Genomic DNA, 18,179 nt, shown 5'->3' with positions numbered 1-18,179 from the left:
TTCTCTGTTGAGATTGTTAAGCCTTGCGTGCGAAGATAGTCAGATCCTTGTGACGCTGCCCTCTGAAGCCTTGCACGAACCTGCAGGCGTGTCACTGCTGATGCCCAGATGCAGAAGGAACAACTGAGTGGGCGGCCTTCCCTGTTTTAGATGTGAAGCATCTTATAGCGGAGCTCAATCTGGTGGTGATGTGCGGCGTGACCACACTTACTGCGCATGCGCAAGCCCTTTCCACACACGTCCTCTCCCTCTCACATCCCATCTCCACTTCCTCTTTCCACCCCCTTTCTCCCTCACCCTCTTCACTTCCCCTCTCCTCACCCCTCCCTCTCCCCTTTCCCCTCCCCTCTCCTCTCCCCCTCTGAAACGCGGGCTCTACATGCTGAAACGCTGCTTCGCATCGCCTCAGGTCCCCTTTAGCGGGAGATGGTGTCATTTCTCTCTACTTTTCTCTTTCTTTTTTATTTCTCTCTTTGTTTTTATCTATTTTTTGTTCCTTTTTATTTTTTATATCCCTGACTTTTTTCTACCTCTTTCTCACTCTTGCTATCTTTGTTTTCGATTTTTTCTCTTTCTCTCTATATCAATTTCCCTCTTCCTTTCTATATCTCTCTCTCTCTCTATTTCTTGCTCTTTCTTTCTTTCTTTGTTTCTTTCTCTTTTTGTCTTGCTCTGTGTTTTCTATTTCTTTATTGTGTCGGTTTCTTTCTATCTCTTTATGTCTGTGTATGTCTTTTTACTTATCTCTCTCTTTTTCCCTCTTTTTTCCTCTTTCTTCACTTTCTTTCGCTCTGTTTCTCTCTTGCTCTTTCTTCATATCTTTTTGTTTCTCTCTTTTTTTATTTGTCCCTGCACTCGTTCTCTAACCCATCCGAGTTATTTCATCCCGAAGCGGACAAATCGGCGCAGCGGGAGAGCATGCGCCAGGCGCACATGTTTGGGGAGCGAAGCAGAAGATGAAGAAGAATTCGAAGAGAGCGCTTGTTGGCCTAGTTATTGCGTTGCACGCTCTAGAAAAGTAGACGCCATTCGTGAGGATGATACTATTTGCGAAAAAACAGCAAAAAATGCTTTCTTCTGCTTCGTGCAGGCTTTGGTGACAAGCGATTGGGAAGCAAGCGATTTGGTGACTGTTTGTAACAAAAAAGTTCGTCACACTTTGTGCAGACAGCAGCATGGTGGAGGGCAAGAAAGCGTGGTCGCTATACTTCGTTGTCCATCAGACGCCTGCAGCCTCAATGTTACTCTAATTCAAAACAAAACAAAAGTATCCTCACCTCTGTGCTGACATACAAGTAGAATGCTACTCAAGCGTTAAAACGTAGGAACATGTCGCTAATGGGAGGCGAAGCTATAAGAGCACCGAAATTAATTGTTCCAAACGTGCGTGGCATGTGGAGTTCACAAGCGGGGCGAAAAGTAAGCTGAAACACTTTTTATTTTTTGAAATAGTGTGGGTCGACCGCCAGCGGCCGTCAGCTGGTGATGGCTGGCCAGTGCCTATATAGAGGGATGCTGTTGGTGAAAATGAAGAATATGTGGGTGCCGCACTCGTAGTATCTCCGCTCGTGCTAAACCTTTTCACATAATTCATTAACATATATCTGGGATGCACCCAACTCGTTTGGAAGCGTTTCTGACGCTTCAAAAATGTGTTTCGGAGACGCTTTAATAGAGTTCTCAGTGACCCAATACTGAAGCTTAGGCAACTGCTGATATTATCATTGCACCATCAGCTTCTTGTCGCTAACTACATCATCTTCTCGTCTAGCTCTTCGTTCTTGCAACACGAACTTGCTACAGCGTAATGCGGATGCGAGAATGGTGCATAGAGACGCGTTCACCAAGGCCCGGCGTTTCAGCTTAATCTTTTACGAAGTTGCTTCCTGCGTGCGGCAGACACGTGGTAGCGATTAATGGGTACACAGTACGTGGCTTAACGGTTGATATGGTGGGCTAAGCCAGGTTGCGCGAATTGCTATAGATTATGTGTCGCAATTGCAGGTGAAAAGTCAATAGCAAGCAAATTTCACACAGCGAACATTTTTTTTATTAGTACAGTGTAGTTGCCACTGTGTAGAGGTATCGCGGTTATCTGTCACTAGGCAAATCGAATAGTCGGATAAGTGGTGTCGCAGTCGGGAACCCTGCTCCGAGAACTAGAGTCTTCTCAATGACGAGCTGCGATTCTTGTACACTATACACGCTAAAAAAAGGGGGAGCGAGAATGGAGCAACGGGCTGCGTTGCTGCTTCAGAGCAGCAACTTTCTCCTTTGCGGAGGAGGAGAGGTTGAGGAAAGGAAAAGGCGCAACTTCTGCAACCCTAATTGGGAGCACGGACGCTTTACCCTTGCGCCCTCTTGCGGCAGTTTCTCCTCAACCAAGTGGTCTTGCGCGCGCACGCATGCGCACAACGAGTTACGTTGTGATCCCGTGCTGCGGAGAGCTGCCGCCCTCTGCGATACGGGTGTTACATTTCGTATCCTTTCGCGCTTTCGCACTCAGTCGGCAGTCTCGGACTATCCAGATAGCTCTACCCGAGCTCGGCCAGTCGCATGCAATTACTTGTAACAAGGATTAATGCGAGCAACGCACGAGTGACGTTTATTGTTTTGTTTTATTTTAGAGATACGCCTGTGCCGTTTCTTTTCTTTTTTTTTTTAATCGCTCGGCGTGCGCGCGATGCGCCACATCCTTTCGCGTGTCTTGTGACGTTTGTGAAAACCAGCAGATAATGAATCGAAGGAAGGAATAGGGGACGTTAATTGTACTGCTTTATGTGTAGTGTAACAATTGGGACATAGATGTGAAGAACGTAAAGTGGATCCGAATGTCCATGGTTCGACACCTGGCGGCGGCAAGTCGTATTTTCGCCCACTTTACTTTCTTCACATCTATGTCCCAATTATTACACTTCACCTAAAACAGTACAATTAATGTCCCCTATTCCTTCCTTGGATTCATTATCTGCTGATTTTCATTAAGGTTTTGTCAAACAGAAACAAGCCTTTGAAATATTCCCTTTCTTCATTCGTATTGTTTCTATACGTTTGCGCATTATCTATTTCTCATAAATAAACCAAGTCCTACTTCACAACACAGTCTCATTTTATTGAACATATTAGAGTGTACAGCAATAATGGATTTTTCATCTTTAACATACTTGGCAAACACACGCTTTTTAGTTTTGCACGACACTTAGCACTTATAAATACAACAAGCAATATAAAGGAGCACCAAAGTCAATTTCTTCATCATTTCAGCAAACGTGATACCGCTGCACAGTGCATGTGTGAAACTGCAATAATATATAATTGCTGGAGGTTTATCTGTCAAAACCACCATATGATTATGAGGCACGCCGTAGTGTGGGACTACGGATCAATTTCGACAAACGGGGTTGCTTTTACGTGTACCCAAACATAAGCACACGGGCGTTCTTTGCATTTCGCCTCCATCGAAATGCGGCCGCCGTGGCCGGGAGTCGAACCCACGCCCTCAAGCTTAATAACTCGACACCCAACGGTTAAGCTACCAGGGCGGGTGAAAGCACAAAGGGAAATGAGCAGCAAAGTTTCATCGAGCGTTTATTTCGCAGACTGGATTACATTCATCAGAAACATTGCACTGTATCATAATTGCACATTTCTGAAAAAGAAACGAATGACTTCTGTCAATTAAGCCAACATTTTCAATTACATGTGTTTTGAATTACGCATGTGATCACTGAGAATTAGGACGGAATTATTCACGCGTGCAGTATGTATCCCTCGTCCACAGGATTGTGCTTTTGCGTGCGCGAACCAACACAAAATGCACTTCTAGGGACAGCTGTGCACATTATGTAATTACTAACACTCTCACTCACCTTTGTGAAAGGAGTATTTCAAGTGCAAAGCCATAGCAACCACCACCACCACAACGATAACGACACAGTTGTCGCACACTGACCGCAAGTTGACGTGCCAGGCGAATACCGTGAGGTAACTGTTGCAGATTAGTACGTATAGGTACAGCGTACTAAAATATTACAGAACACGTAGTATGGGTAGCGTCCTTTTCCCTAATTCGCGCGGTGTAGCGCTAGTTCCTCTATACTTATGCAATCGAGCTGCCGCGACGCCAAGAGCCACTGACATTACTTACGAAAGAACACTGTCCGGTTCGAGACCACCGTGTCGGGTTGGAGTGGGTACCTTACAAGTGTACTTGCATTAGTAGCCCCAAGGACGTCCACAACGGGCTCTAGAAAGGCTCCTCTTCCAGCTTTCGCTGTGGCTGTGCTGCGCTTTCCGGGCAGGCTTCGCGTGTTTTTTTTTTTTCTTTTTAACATCGAAACTGTTTAAGCCGGCCGTAAAGTGTCGACCATGCCGCTAAACTATCATCATCATGAATGGGTATGTGTCGCAGAATTTGGGCAAATCTCACTACTCACCGCTACAGCGTGGCCTGTAATAACCCTGATGGGTGAGGGAACGAGTACAGAGTGAAAGAAAGAAAGGGAGAAACAAACAGTGAGACGGAAAGAAAGATATCAAGGAAGAGAAAGAGAAAAATTCTTGCGGAAAAAAAAATGCTTCACGAGGCGGAGCTGTCAGGATGGCCGAGTGGTCTAAGGCACCAGAGTCACGAGGCGGGATTCGAAACCGCCTATCCTCGGTCCCAAGGCGAGCGTCCTAGCCACTCGCTAGCAGACCATAGCATAGCCTTGTATTCTATAGCGTAGCAAGGGGGTGGGAAAGGAAAGCGAGCGTGAGGAGGAGAGATGTGATGGTGAAGAGGAGGGAAAGGGAGAGGGAAAGGAGGAGGGGAGAGCGTAAAGCGTAGCAAAGAAACAATGAGAAAGAGAGAAATAGAGAGAAAGAAATGAAAAAAGAAAATGAAAGACAGACAGAGAGAACATGAACGAAACAGAGAGAGAAAGAAGCAGACAGAGAGAGAAAAAAAGATAGAAAGAAAGAGAAAGAAAAAATATCTTGCCGGAAAAAAATTCTACACAGAAAATTTCTTCTTCGCCCCCACCGACAGAGACGTCGCACGCAACCTATAGTGCATAACCTGGTTGCGCCCGATCGTGTCCAGAGAGCCACGGGGCCCCGCCACGGTGGTCTAGAGGTTATGGCGCTCGACTGCTGACCCGAAGGTCGCGGGATCGAATCCCGGCCGCGACGGCTGCATTTTCGGTGAAGGCGACAATGTTTGAGGCCCGTGTACTTAGATTTGGGTGCACGTTAAAGAACCCCAGGTGGTCGAAATTTCCGGAGCCCTCCACTACGGCGTCTCTCGTAATCATGTCGTGGTTTTGGGACGTTAAACCCCAGATATTATTATCAGAGAGCCATGGGGCGTCCTAAGAAAGTGCGTACTGCCGAGGGAGGAGGAATCCGCGCATGAGCGGCGACAGGCCTGTGGCTTGCTGTGCCATGCTTTGCGCGACTTAGTGCGAACGATAAATTTTTTTTCTCTTGCTTTTCCTCCTCGTCACCCTAACAACAGTCGTCCTCCCCTTCATCCCTTTCCCATCTACTTGCTAAACTATGCTACTCAAGGCTATGCCATACTTTACCTTCTCTCCTCCTCCTTTCCTTTCTCCTCATCGTCACATCACATGCTCACCCTCACTTCCATTTCCTGACTCCGTGCTATACTATACTATGTATACTTCTTTGTCTGGTTCTTTGTTTCTCTATCTTTCTCTCTGTATTTCTCCTTACTTCTGGCTCTCTGTTCTTTCTGCCTTTATTGTGTCTGTTTCATTCTGTCTCTTTCTCTCTCTTTGTTGCATTCATTTCTCTGTATTTCTCTCTTTCTCTTTCTGTCTCTCTCTTTCTTCCTCTTTCTTTGTGCTCGTTCCGTCGCCAATCTGAGTTATTGCATCCCATGCCGGATAAACCGGCGCCGAGGGAGCGCGCGTGGGGCCTTCGTTTTTCATGGAGCGAAGCAGTACATGATGAATAGGACGAAGAGAGGGCGCGCGCCGGCCGCTGATGATGATAGTTTCTTGTCGACGCGCAACGGAGTTTTGTCGATCTTAAGCGGCTCCGCTGTTAAAAGAAATAATTAATATTAGAGTTTTTCATGCGAAAAGGGCTAATCGATTGAAATGTACACCGTATGAGAGGACTCCGCGAATATTGATGACCGGGGATTAATCAGCGTACCCTTAAATCTGAATGCATAGGTGTTTTCGCATTTCGTTTCAATCGAGACGTAGCCGCTGTGGCTGGAAATTGAACCCGCGACTTTGTGGTTGTAGCTTAGCAAAGTCTTTAAAAAGTTAGGTAGCTCGGTTATACCTATCTTTTTTTCTCATACCTGGTAATATATTTTTTGTGTTAGCCTGCGAATAAATTTACTTTAAACATCAAAATCAGACTCATAACCACCTCATAAATCACACTCATAACCACCTACTCTAATGTAGTGGCAAAGGTAAACGAAATGTGCATTTTTATAGAATATATTGTTGGAGAGGTTGTTTTGTTGTGACAAAAGTCAACGTTGATGTTTAAGGAAATACCACCTATGGCACATTACGCAAAAATCACATTAGGGCGCCTGCCAATCGTAAGAGAAATTATCTAGATAAAGAGAGCGTGGCGGCTTCTATGACGAATTGTAGAAATCACTCGGTGAATATCACTCGGCTTAAGTGTTCCTATCCTTTTTTATCTTTCCACATTTGTGACTTGTAACGACAAATGTAACATAAGCTGATTTTATTGTTTATTCTTACTGGCATAGAATTTAGTGAAATTTGCGAGCTAAAGAGTGGTGAGCGGGTTTTTCATCATCCGCGACATTTTTGAATTGCAGGTACCTGACTCGTATGCTAAAAGTTTTCTTCGGCACATAGTTTGCGGAAATGTCAAGATCGCTTTCGTCCGAGCGCGCGCAAAACTCTGCACCTTCAGTACGTGCTATCGCAGAGAGCGGAACATTACGTGTTGCCTGAGAGCTCGCCAAGAGTATAACATTGCGTGCAAATCGTAAGCCACAAAATTGAATAAGTAGTTACTGTTGTGCCACTTATCGAGCGGCCTGACAAGAAGGTGAAACGCTGTGCGTCCTCTCTGTTTCCTGCTTGCGCTATACCATAAGCGTGCACAGGGTTCCCCATCAGGGGGGCGAAGGTTCATCGCAGCGCCCCCCCCCCCTACTAAGTCAATGTACGAGGAAAATTTTGCGCCCCCCCGCCCCTCTTAGTAGACTAGGGGGGTCAATGTACAAGGCAGATATCGCGCCCCCCCTCTTAGGTGACTAGGGGGGGCGGCCGACCCCCTGCACCCCCCCCCCCCGTGCACACGCCTATGCGCTATACTGTCTATAGTACGTATCATGGGGCCGCTTGCAGTACATTGAAATTGACAGAACTGTATTTTTTCGCGGCTATTGGAGTAGTTGTAATACGACCACATGTTGTATATGGCTGGCAGAAATGAATTATTCCTTTGGGGAGCGTCGCTATGTACCCAACTGTCATATAATCTTAATTAAAAAATATGTATTGCCTACGACAAAACGTCCCGTATATACGCAGTAGAAGACCTAACGGGGTACCTTGCACAGCTCGTGTTTTCTTTTACCTGCGTATAATTTATTAATTCATATTTTTTCTGGCAACATACTTCTTTAAATTAGTTAAATTACCTCCTAAATGCACGACAAGATATGTCACTTAAAGTGTACTTTCTTATTTTACGCGCTCACAGTGCATGCAGAATACGCTTGATACTAAAACAATCGCGCGAATCAACGTAATGACTATTCACATAGCAGTGCGTATTTCAATGGGGAGTAGAGAAATTCGTCCTCAGTGTCTTTATTCAAACACTTTGATAGTTCTGTTGACATTCAATAAATATTTAATATTTTCGGTCACGTTCATACTGGGTTTAAGATATTTGCCACTGCTATCGTGTACCGTGAACGTAAGTGTTTGTTTGCAACTTCCTGAGGGTTAGTGCCTCTTCCCTAGTTGGGCTGGGGTGAGCTTGCGGATAAGTTCTTTGGCCTAGCCTGTAGTGTTGTATTATACTTCACCGTATCTCATCGACTGAGCACTCGTACATCTGCAAGTACTGTGATGCCCCGGACACTTCATGGCATATAGAACGGGGGTGCGTACAAAATCCTAGCACCGCTACACTAAGCGAAGAGCAGTGGGAGGCCAAGCTATCGGACCCAGACCTGAAGAATCAATGAAGCCTTGTTCAACGGGCACGAAAGATGGCGAAGGCCCGCGGCTACCTGGAATAACGAGGCCGCCCACCTTGGGCGCACAGTGTGCTTGCTAAAAATAAACGCTTATTCTCTCTCTCTTCCCATCGTGTACCGCTTGTACATCTATGTATATAGCACGAACATTGCGAAAATCATTAGATACCGTTCATTCCACTGACACAGTAATGCGACAGCAGAATTTTTGATAGTCTACTTCATAAAAATACGATGTCACACAAGAACAAAACACTTGTTTTCGAATGCATTCTTTTTATTGCATTTTGAATTTTTCTTCTTCTGCTTGAAGACTCTGCAAAGAGATAAAACGTGCACTATAATTTATTCGAAACATCACCCTTGCGCAGTTTTCATGCGCTTTCTCTTTCATGCAATTGCAGCATTATAACTTATATTGAAGTCCTGGCCCACGAAATTGAAATAAAAAACTGCAAGCAACTTCCGTGCTCTTATTTCTTAATATGCGTGTCAATAGCACTTTACAACGACTACGAAACTGGAAGTTTAGCATATATGCTCCGTATTATGTCAGTAAAGAAACAAAATATTCAGAGAAAGTGATATAACTAACATTATAAAAACGTTTCGCACATTCTCGATACCTTTCGTTGTTCCGTTTTTGTTTTCAACGTTCAAGGACGCCACTGACATCGGGCACAACGCAACGGAACACAAAATTTGTTCTGGCCCCATTTGTAATCGAATGAGATCTTTTTAGATTACATCTAATTCGAGAAGGCTGAAAAAACGAGGTGTTACCCTATATGATTTGCCTGAATTACACGCAAGTTTGTGCATTTGCAACATACTAATTATGAAAAAATGACTACATTTATTTATTTTTTTTTTCATTTGACTGAGTCGACACGCGCGCTGGCTTTGTAGGTGAGGTGCCTATTTAACATTACTGCGTGATGGCATTAGATTTTAGCTGCGTCTAATCTGTGTAACCCAATTTCGGCCTTGTCGCGTTTCGAATTTTTAGCGGGCAGAGTTGCGAACATCGTGTTCGATTAATTACTCTTGTACATTCAGCCATCAAGATGCCAGAAAGGTACGCTTGAACAATGCGACTAGAGCAATGCGTTTGCAAAGTCAATGTGACAGCCTGGGGTTCCTTTTCGCTTTGTCCTCCTCATAATTGCTGTGCCAAAACAACCCAGGTACAAATTAGCACTCCAACGCTTGAAGCATTCGCCAATGATCACACTCACACTTCTTGAGGAATGGGGTGTAGCCGAGGCCACCAAGACCATATCCGTAGCTCAAACCGTAGGCACCAAGTCCGTAGGGGTAGCCTGGATATCCATAGCCATATGTGAAAGCGGGCGTGTGGTGCACGGTGGACACAGCGGCAGCAACGGGCGCGTGGTAAGCAGCATAGGTCGGAGCAGCCACGGAGTAAGTGTAGGGGTAGCCGATGTAGCCAGCAAAGGCACAGGTGGCCAGGGCCAGGACAAGACAGGTGCGGAACTGTGTAAAATGAAGCGGCATGCTCGTACATCTCAAGGTACAGAATATACACTTAATAATATCTCTAAAGAAACAAACGCAAGCTTAGTAAACTGCAGCGATATTTTCCTGATATAGCTGGCATGATTTACACCATCCTGTGAAATTACAAGGTCGTAACAAAAACTTTCTTAAGAACTGTCAGCGGATGCTATATTTGAATTTGGATATCCCTTATGGACTGCGTTATTAGTAATCCTATCTATAGGCCCTACCTGCAAGAAGTCAGGGCGGCAGCTTACTTCGGATTCGTTTGGTGCAAAAAAGGTATGCAATGCTGCTCGTGAAGGGTGCTGTGGGTATTGTAAACTATATATATATATATATATATATATATATATATATATATATATATATATATATATATATATATATATATATATATATATATATACGTGTGTGTTTGTGTGTGTGTGTGTGTGTGTGTGTGGATGCAGCCCTTTGACGCATAACATAACATCGCAGGTATTTAGATAACGTACCAAGAGTAAGAAATTGCAGGCTTCGCTTATTTCGGAACTCGTAATGAGCAAGGACCTATTATAGAGCTATCCAGTAGATAACTTCTGCTTTATCCCTCCTCCAGAGAGATGTAGTGAATATGTAGAGCGCATATATTACTGAAAGAAAAGACGAGATGCTTACCATGGCTGGAGCTTGAAGCAGTTGTCAAAGCAAAGCAACTGATGCTCCCTCATGGGAGTCGCTCTCTTTATATAGTAGTCGGGCGGTGTCCCTTTACTCCTCCTTCTTTTCCTTGGTTTAAGCAAACCCTAAGTGCACCGGGCAACAAGGCCGGTTCTTGCGGATGTGTATGCGTATTTTTCTTTCTCGACCTATCTCAAGCAAGGACGCTTCTTGCTCCACTACGCTTTGACGCACTCCTGGCCATGAACCCACTGCCACGTGTCGAATGACCCACCGGCTGCCACGTGTCGTGAGCCCCTTGATCTCTGGCCGCCGATCTCACTGATGCTAAAAACAGGCTGAACCCCGTTTATGGGTTCAATATTCTAAGCAAACCAAAAGCGACGGCTTCTAGGTGGGGTGGGAATATCCAGTTTTTTATCCGCGCGTCTTCTGTGAACGCGGCGTGATACGCGGTCAAAGTTTATTTTGAGCTATGCATACTCACTGAGCTGCGCATCGCACAGAGACCGCCATTTGTTCATGTTAAACAAACTGCGCAAGAAATCACATGTGTGGCTGGCAGTACATATTGATATGATATTATGTAACCTAGTCATAGATGGAGCCGCGTGCAGAGACAGAGTTAGCGTATGGTTTTATGGCTTCGTTAGAAAAAATAAATCTTGCATAGAAAATAATTAAATCACTGCTGCCTTAAATCAAACGCAATATTTCGTTGATGAGTTGCATTAAACACACATTTGAGAACAAATTATAGGGCACCGTCCGCTTCTTATTTGGAGACGTCGTGTTATTTAACTTTAAAAAAAAGTTCTATCAAATCGTTAAAGTGAGTTATTCCTTTTTCGTTTCAACGTACCATACTACTCTCCAACCCTTGTACCCGTTCTCAACCTGTCAAATTTGGGCGACAACAGCGCATGGTGGGCAAAACCAAAACCAAAGCTACGATGAAAATGAGATTATTGTGGGTAGATGATGTCTGCGACGACCTAGCGCGAGTGGTGGACAGGCGACAGTCGTAATTGTACGCTCAACTCATTTCGAAGCATAAAAAAATCACACACTGACTGGGGAGGCTTCTTGGCCTATTCTAATCTTGTCCCTCGGGACTTTAATAAAGTTATTTGTATGTATGTATGCTCCCCGCAGTTTCTGCAAAGCTTGAACCTTCACTTCATCTTCTTGTAATTGAAAGAGTAACTGCTGTATGGAATTTAGAGTAGGTAATTTTCAGTATCCAATTTCATCAAATCATTTCTTGCCTCTAACGGGGGTTTTGAGGTCGTCATTCTGTTCGCATGGCACATACACGCTCGTACATATAAAGACCTTGGGTAGTTGAATATACGCTGACTGCTGTCTTCCTAGGTAGATAACTGCAGCCACGCGGAATATGTGCGAATAGGTATGTTGGACTATATATGGTTGGTAATAAGACACGATTACTAGGGTAACGGTACAGGGATTGAGAAAGAAACACACGTCATCGCAGACTTCAACTGACTTTATTACATCCAACACGAAACCATACATGCATAAACAGCGGCTCACCGAATGCGCACTAGAAAGAGGTTATAACCGTGCACAATACAGAAAAAAATTTATCCGTTACTTCTTTTGTGTAGATAATCAAGTACCTTGTCCGAGAGTGACAAAGAAGGTCTACCAACGGAGGCGTCAGCTTCTGTTCCAGTTGATAAACCTTCAAGGATTTCGCTGTCCTCGTACGCTGCGAAACTTCGAAACACGCTGCTGTTACCGTAGTAAGGGCAACAATGCATATTCGGCAATGGTCCGCAAGCTGTCCACACCCTACTACCGCCTGCCCTGCGTCTCGGTGCTTCCGCACTCTCACATTTATGCACCGGCCAGTTTGGCTGATGTAATGCCGGTCACATGACAGCGGGATCCTGTAAACCACTGTGGTTTTGCACTCAATGACAGAAGTAGCGTGGTTCCGTTTGAGTGCCTTGTTTTCATTTTGCCCATTTACTATGGCGCATATACGTACAACCTTGTTCGACGACGCAACCTTCATTTAGACGGTTCGAGAGATGGTAGTAAGGTACGGGTACAGAAGGTGTCTGTTGCACACTTTCCTCGCATGTGACCGCGTGACCAGCAGCCTTCACCTCCTTTTTTAGGACCTCTATTATGGACGGAATCGTCACTTCAACGTACTGCAACCTTCTGCCAGCTGCTGTCTTGCTCATGAGACAGTGGTGCCTGTTCATCCGCAACCGGATCCGCTCCAACAGACAACTTTAACGTTGGGTATGTGCAGCTGCGTATTAGACGCTAATTATTGACTCTGTATTCGCATGTCCCCCAGGATGAGTGTGCGTGTTACTCTCTGGCACAAAGGGTCTGAGACATTGGAAACATTCTACATGCATCGCATTTATCTGAACCTTTCACCATTCTTTCTTCGACGAGTATCATACACATCACTTTCGCCCTCTGACGCAGACAGCTATCGCGACAAGGCTCACCTTGTGTAATCCACTACCGCTGCAATCTCGGCAACCGAAAGACGCTTCGCGTCATTACGATTCAAGCAGTACATTAAATTGAGTACTTATCTTTTATTCTTGTATAGCTATGTTGCTTAAGCAGTGCTTGTTATACTGCGGACTGCGCCTTCTATTTGCGGAGGGATCAGCGAAGGATCGCGAGACGTTACCTGCCTTTCATAAGGCGATGCCACAGAGTACGAAGTCCGCGCAACAATATTTATCCTTCACGATATAGTTATACCACAACTTCAGAAGTGGCGCGCTTGGTGACGTGAGGTTCGCCAAATGCCATACATTTAAAGCAGCAAAATAAACCACCAGGTATAAATACCGCAAAACCGTTCAGTAGTTTTACAATTCTTGATACTGCATAAACGCGCCCTTATTCTAAAAAGTGCTTTTTTTTCATTCAGGCATCGGCACTAGCAGTAACACACGCGAAATGGAGATTTTTATAGTGCCACCGAATGTGCAGTGGTGTTTTGCAATACAGCCAGGGACACTCGGCTACATCATTTTGCTCCATCGTTGTCGCAGTTGAGTGCGAACACAGAATTTCAGGGGAGGCTTGGGTGGAAGCTTGAAGGTTGCTTTTGATGTTTACGTTGTAACAGTAACTCATAACACTGATGGACCAATGCGTGCTTTAATAAAAGTTCTTGAAACGAAGTCAGTAAGTGGAGTACATGTCTAACACGTTGGTTACGAATCATTTCCAGTACTGACCTTTGTAATATTCTTGTACTGTTATGGGATAATACTTGTACAACGCATGTCAATGTATATGTATATGTTATACAACCTGCTTGTTTTCTGAGGACGTGGCCTTGCCGTTGTCCCTAATAAATAGGTGCAGTTAGAGGTCCCATTTTGACAAGGGAGAAATTTTAGTCGCTACCTTTGCAAAGCCAAGGCGAAATGCTGGCGTTCTACACGCGCGCGCGCTTGCGTGTGTGTGTGTGTGTGTGTGTGTGTGTGTGTGTGTGTGTGTGTTTAATATGAGTGTTTTTGTCTACTCTGTCTTTTCTCTTTATCTTGCGAACTGCCATCTTCTTTACTTTGTCGGCAAGCAATACTGCTTCTCTAAGGGTACTTTATTTCCTAATATATTTTTTGCGCTCAGTAAGGAGCTCTTTCTGGTCGCTCGATCGCGAGATAACAAAAAAACTAGATCATCAGCAATGGTGAAATGTGATAATGAATTATAACAGTGTTCAGTACGCCGCAATCATGATCTTGCGTGATCAGGTAAATGCCATTACGCAGCAGATAACTTCACATGTCTCATTTGGTTCTCTCTGTATTTCTCGCGGTGGTTGGATTACCACCCTCGATACGAAGGTATTGAACTTAAAGGGACGTTTTTGCTCATTATGAGCAAGATGTCTTGATGACAATGAGATGTCTTGATGGCAAGATGTCTTGATGACAATCAAGATGTCTTGATGACAATGAATGTTAGCGCGTAGTGTCCTCTTTGCAGATAATAAAAATGCAACATTTAGAATGTGTTGTCCAAGTTGCGATATGCGACAGTGGCATAATGTCAGGTAGTTCTTTGAGAAACGTGCTGTAGTACCAGGTAATAGTGTCCACTATCTTCGGCCTATGGACACCTGATTCCTTCAAGGTGCCATTTCGGTAAAAAATACTGAATGTTTTTCTTCGCTGTCATCTGCTGTAGCCTAAAAATACAAAATTAGGAGCAGTAGTGGCGACGACTCGCAAAAGTTACCCCGGTGCTGTTTCTGCAGCAACGCATAGCTGGCGGTTCACATGCCGTGTTGAATAAACATATCATCCCCGTATCTTCTCAGTGCACAGTCTGGGAAGCTTTTGCTAAATGCTGCATTAGAAGGACCACAATCTTTTTTGGCAATAGAGTATTCATAGAGAACAATCCAAAAACGAGAATATTCCGAGTGTCGCGAACAGTGGGAATCCATTTAGAGTAAAATAGGACGCAAGAAGTTTGTTATGCCTCAAATGTTACTTTATTTAAAATACCGACTTGAGGGGTATTGGTATCTTAAGAGCAGCCGTAGGTTTCTTGGAGTTTTTTTCAGATTCTGAAATGAAAGAGGAAACAGAGGTAAGCCAGGCGTCTTTCAGGGAATCCGATGGCACAAGTAACATTCCGGCCATAAGAAAATTTATTTGAGCTGGATTATAAGCCCATCGCTTTGTAGAATTTCATTAAGATGAACACTCTTAATAGAGCCTTTGCGATGTGGTAAAGCCCACAGTGATGAAAATATAAGTTATATTCGGTAGCCTAGAAACTTCCTTTCTACAATCTATTATAAGTTGAATTAGAAAATTAGAAGTGAAATACTGCAACAAGACTTCGTCATTTTTGAAATTTCGATATTGATTCATTTACTAATGCTATCTCCAATAATTTAAATATAAACAATTTATGCAGGTTAAATATTCCACTATTACGGGCGCTTCACGACTACGCTAAGTGCAATGTAAGTAGTTTGCGATTATAATGGAGGCAAGAAAAGGCTTTGCTGCAATACTTACACTTCTTCTTGCGGAGAAGGAGGTTTGAATAGTGGAAAGGAGAGCCGAGGCCGTAGCCATAGTTGAGGCCGTAGGCGCCAAGACCGTATCCGTAGCCGTAGTGTCCTAGGCCATAGCCAAAAGCTCCGACACCGTATCCGTAGACCGGAGCAGCGGCAGCCACAAGTGGAGCACCATGGTACGCAGGAAAAGCAGGCACGGCGTGAGTAACAGCAGCAACGCCGGCAACGGCTGGAGCGGCAGCCACTACTGGAGCAGCAGCCACTGTGGCAACAGCTGGGGTAGCATGGTAGGTGTCGACGCGGGTGACGGCTGGAGCGGCAGCCACTACTGGGGCCGCAGCCACTGTTGCAACAGCTGGGGTAGCATGGTAAGTATCGACGCGGGTCACGGCTGGAGCAGCAGCGTGAACGGTAGCAACCTTGGTGACGGCAGGGGTCGAAGCTACGACAGGAGCGGCGTGATAAGTGGTGTCCACCCGGGTCACAGCAGGCGTAGCGTGGACCGTGGCTACCTTGGCAACGGCTGGAGCAGTCTCGACTGTTGTCACCTTAGTGACAGCCGGAGCCGCGTGATAAGTGTCGACCTTGGTGACAGTGGAGGCCGGAGCGGTAGCCACTACCGGAGCAGCAGCAACGCTGGTTACGGCCGGGGCAGCGTGGTAGGTGTCCACCTTAGTGACGGTTGCTGCTGGTGCGGCAGCGACAGTGGCAACTGCTGGAGCAGCGTGATACGTCACAGCTGGAGCGGCTGCGACTACCGGGGCGAATGCTGGGGTGACGTGGTAATTCAGGGTGGCCGGAGCGGCCACATAGCCGAAGCCAAGGCCAGCTGGAACGACGGGGTGGCTCAAAGCACCGGCAACCAGGGCCAAGATGAGGCTTGCAAGGAACTGGATAGAGGGTCGTGAAGTGAGTTTTGGGAATTAAAAGTTTGTGAAACATGAAACATTGGCAACATATTTAGGTGTGGTCTGCATAAGTGAACGTTGCATAATGCAGCCACTCTTTATACATACCGCACTGAGCACAAGATGGCGTCACGGAGAGAAACAAGTTGGCATCCTCTAAAAGCTAGCAGGAAAATTTTGTCCTGATTGAGAGTAGCTCAAACATCGTTTACAGGAGCTATATCTTCCCTGAATGGCAGTCAAATGCAAATGTTGGGACACACCCGCAAGCCTGACTTTTCTTTTTTCTTTTATTATTATTAAATTATATAATAATATAAAAACAGCAATAAGTATATCTATGAATCAATTACTGTTTCAAAATAATCTGGATATAGCGCTAACTGTCGTAATGTAGATTACTAAGAGTTTTAGCAGTCGATCTGTATGGTTTTTAAAAAGCGTTCAATATCAATATCCGATACTTACGGCAACCATTGCTGCTGGTAGCTCCAGTCCTGTGAAGGAGAAACTGTACTGCTGAAGTTTCCGTCGATAAGCAGGCTTTTTATACAGCTCCGACGTAGGGTACCCACAGTATAACTTAAAAAAAACAATAATCAATATACGGCTGTGATCATGCGATCGTGGCGGGAGAAAAATAGGTTGTTTACTTTGCGTCCAGAAATTTCTTTCGTGATACTTGTCGATAGACGAATGGAGGAAAAAAAAATCTGAGGAATGCGAAGTTATGTCGAACATACTACGCTTGGCCAAGGACGTGCCCGTACTAAAAATTGACCAGAGCAGCGATCCCTGTTATCGCCGTTACAAGTAGCGTTATTTTTAGTTTGGGGGGTAAGTAAAAATATCCCCGTCGTTAATGAAGTGCCGCTATCTATCAACGCCTCGCAAAATATGCAAAATACGAATTCTGTCTTTTTAGTCACATTCGGCGTTTTGGAACAAGTCTTACGTGCGTGTTGAAATTTGCCCGTTTGCAATGGCGTCCGTTCGTCGCACCACTGGTTATTTGCGGCACATTCCTGGTGAAAGTCAAGGCACGTATCAAATCATGATGCCGGCGCGATAACTTTTACAGCAACAAAACAAGTCAAAGTGTTGCTTCACCTAACGATAAGGAGACGACGGGCGAACGCCTACGCTTTGCGAGGGGCATTTAGTTGTCTTGAATTATTCTTGATTCACACTATTGTAGGTTTATTCAGTCTTAATTCACCTTATTGTACATTGATTCGCATTCACGTCACTTGATCAATTATTGATTAACACCAAAGACACTTGATTCATTCTTTCTTCGCGCTAAATTCAGTTTACTCACTTTAATATATGCTTATTCACTCTTGATTCCATTTACTGTACGATGATTCACACTTTGTTCCCTTTAATGTGCTTTAATTCCTGTGCACGTTTGTTCACTTTTTTTTAAACTGTGCAAACGACCCCATAGAACAGAAGATATATAAACGCAAAACAAACCAGATAATCACAAGAAAAGAAGTTTCAATCAATCAGTCAGTTGCAGAGTACATTGTGTTGTACAGAGATCATACATCTAGGGTAAGTGGGCAGGGTTGGCAAAACGGCAGTTTAATTCCTGACAAATTGCCGTAGCCCGTCCCAGTCATTAAACCGCCCAAGGAGCAATAATGTATACATTAAACAAAAATAATAATAAAGAAGCAGCCATAGTTACACCAAATTTTACAACAATAAACAGCACATCGCCAGAAGAGCATTCATAATTTGAGACCTCTCTGCAAGACTCAGTTTATAACAATTGTTATTTACCTAATGAATTTGAGACCAGTATTGA

The 18,179-nt window shown here is 44.6% G+C and overlaps 1 protein-coding gene across 1 annotated transcript; it reads right to left on the bottom strand.

Annotated features, from left to right (window-relative positions):
- Positions 1-8,040: 8,040 nt before the first annotated feature.
- LOC119391298 (elastin) lies at positions 8,041-16,840 on the bottom strand. The gene is made up of 5 exons (XM_049415235.1): positions 16,832-16,840; positions 15,454-16,345; positions 10,677-10,729; positions 9,457-9,715; positions 8,041-8,099 (listed from the first exon to the last, which is right to left on the bottom strand). The coding sequence occupies exons 1-5, from the start codon at positions 16,838-16,840 to the stop codon at positions 8,041-8,043; spliced, it is 1,272 nt and encodes a 423-aa protein (XP_049271192.1).
- Between the last annotated feature and the right edge of the window lie 1,339 nt (positions 16,841-18,179).

Source organism: Rhipicephalus sanguineus, chromosome 4, assembly GCF_013339695.2.
Source record: "Rhipicephalus sanguineus isolate Rsan-2018 chromosome 4, BIME_Rsan_1.4, whole genome shotgun sequence".
NCBI lineage: Eukaryota > Metazoa > Arthropoda > Arachnida > Ixodida > Ixodidae > Rhipicephalus > Rhipicephalus sanguineus.
Note: the sequence above shows the minus strand (reverse complement) of the source record. Positions and strands in the feature narration are given on the sequence as shown.

What these genes read in the sequence shown, in the direction of transcription:
- LOC119391298 (XM_049415235.1), bottom strand. An exon ending in CTCACGACACGTGGCAGCCG is followed by an intron (nt 9,716 to 10,676) that starts GTGGGTCATTCG and finishes CATTTTACACAG; the next exon opens with TTCCGCACCTGTCTTGTCCT. An exon ending in CACCCCATTCCTCAAGAAGT is followed by an intron (nt 8,100 to 9,456) that starts GTGAGTGTGATC and finishes TATGCCATGAAG; the next exon opens with TGTCCGGGGCATCACAGTAC.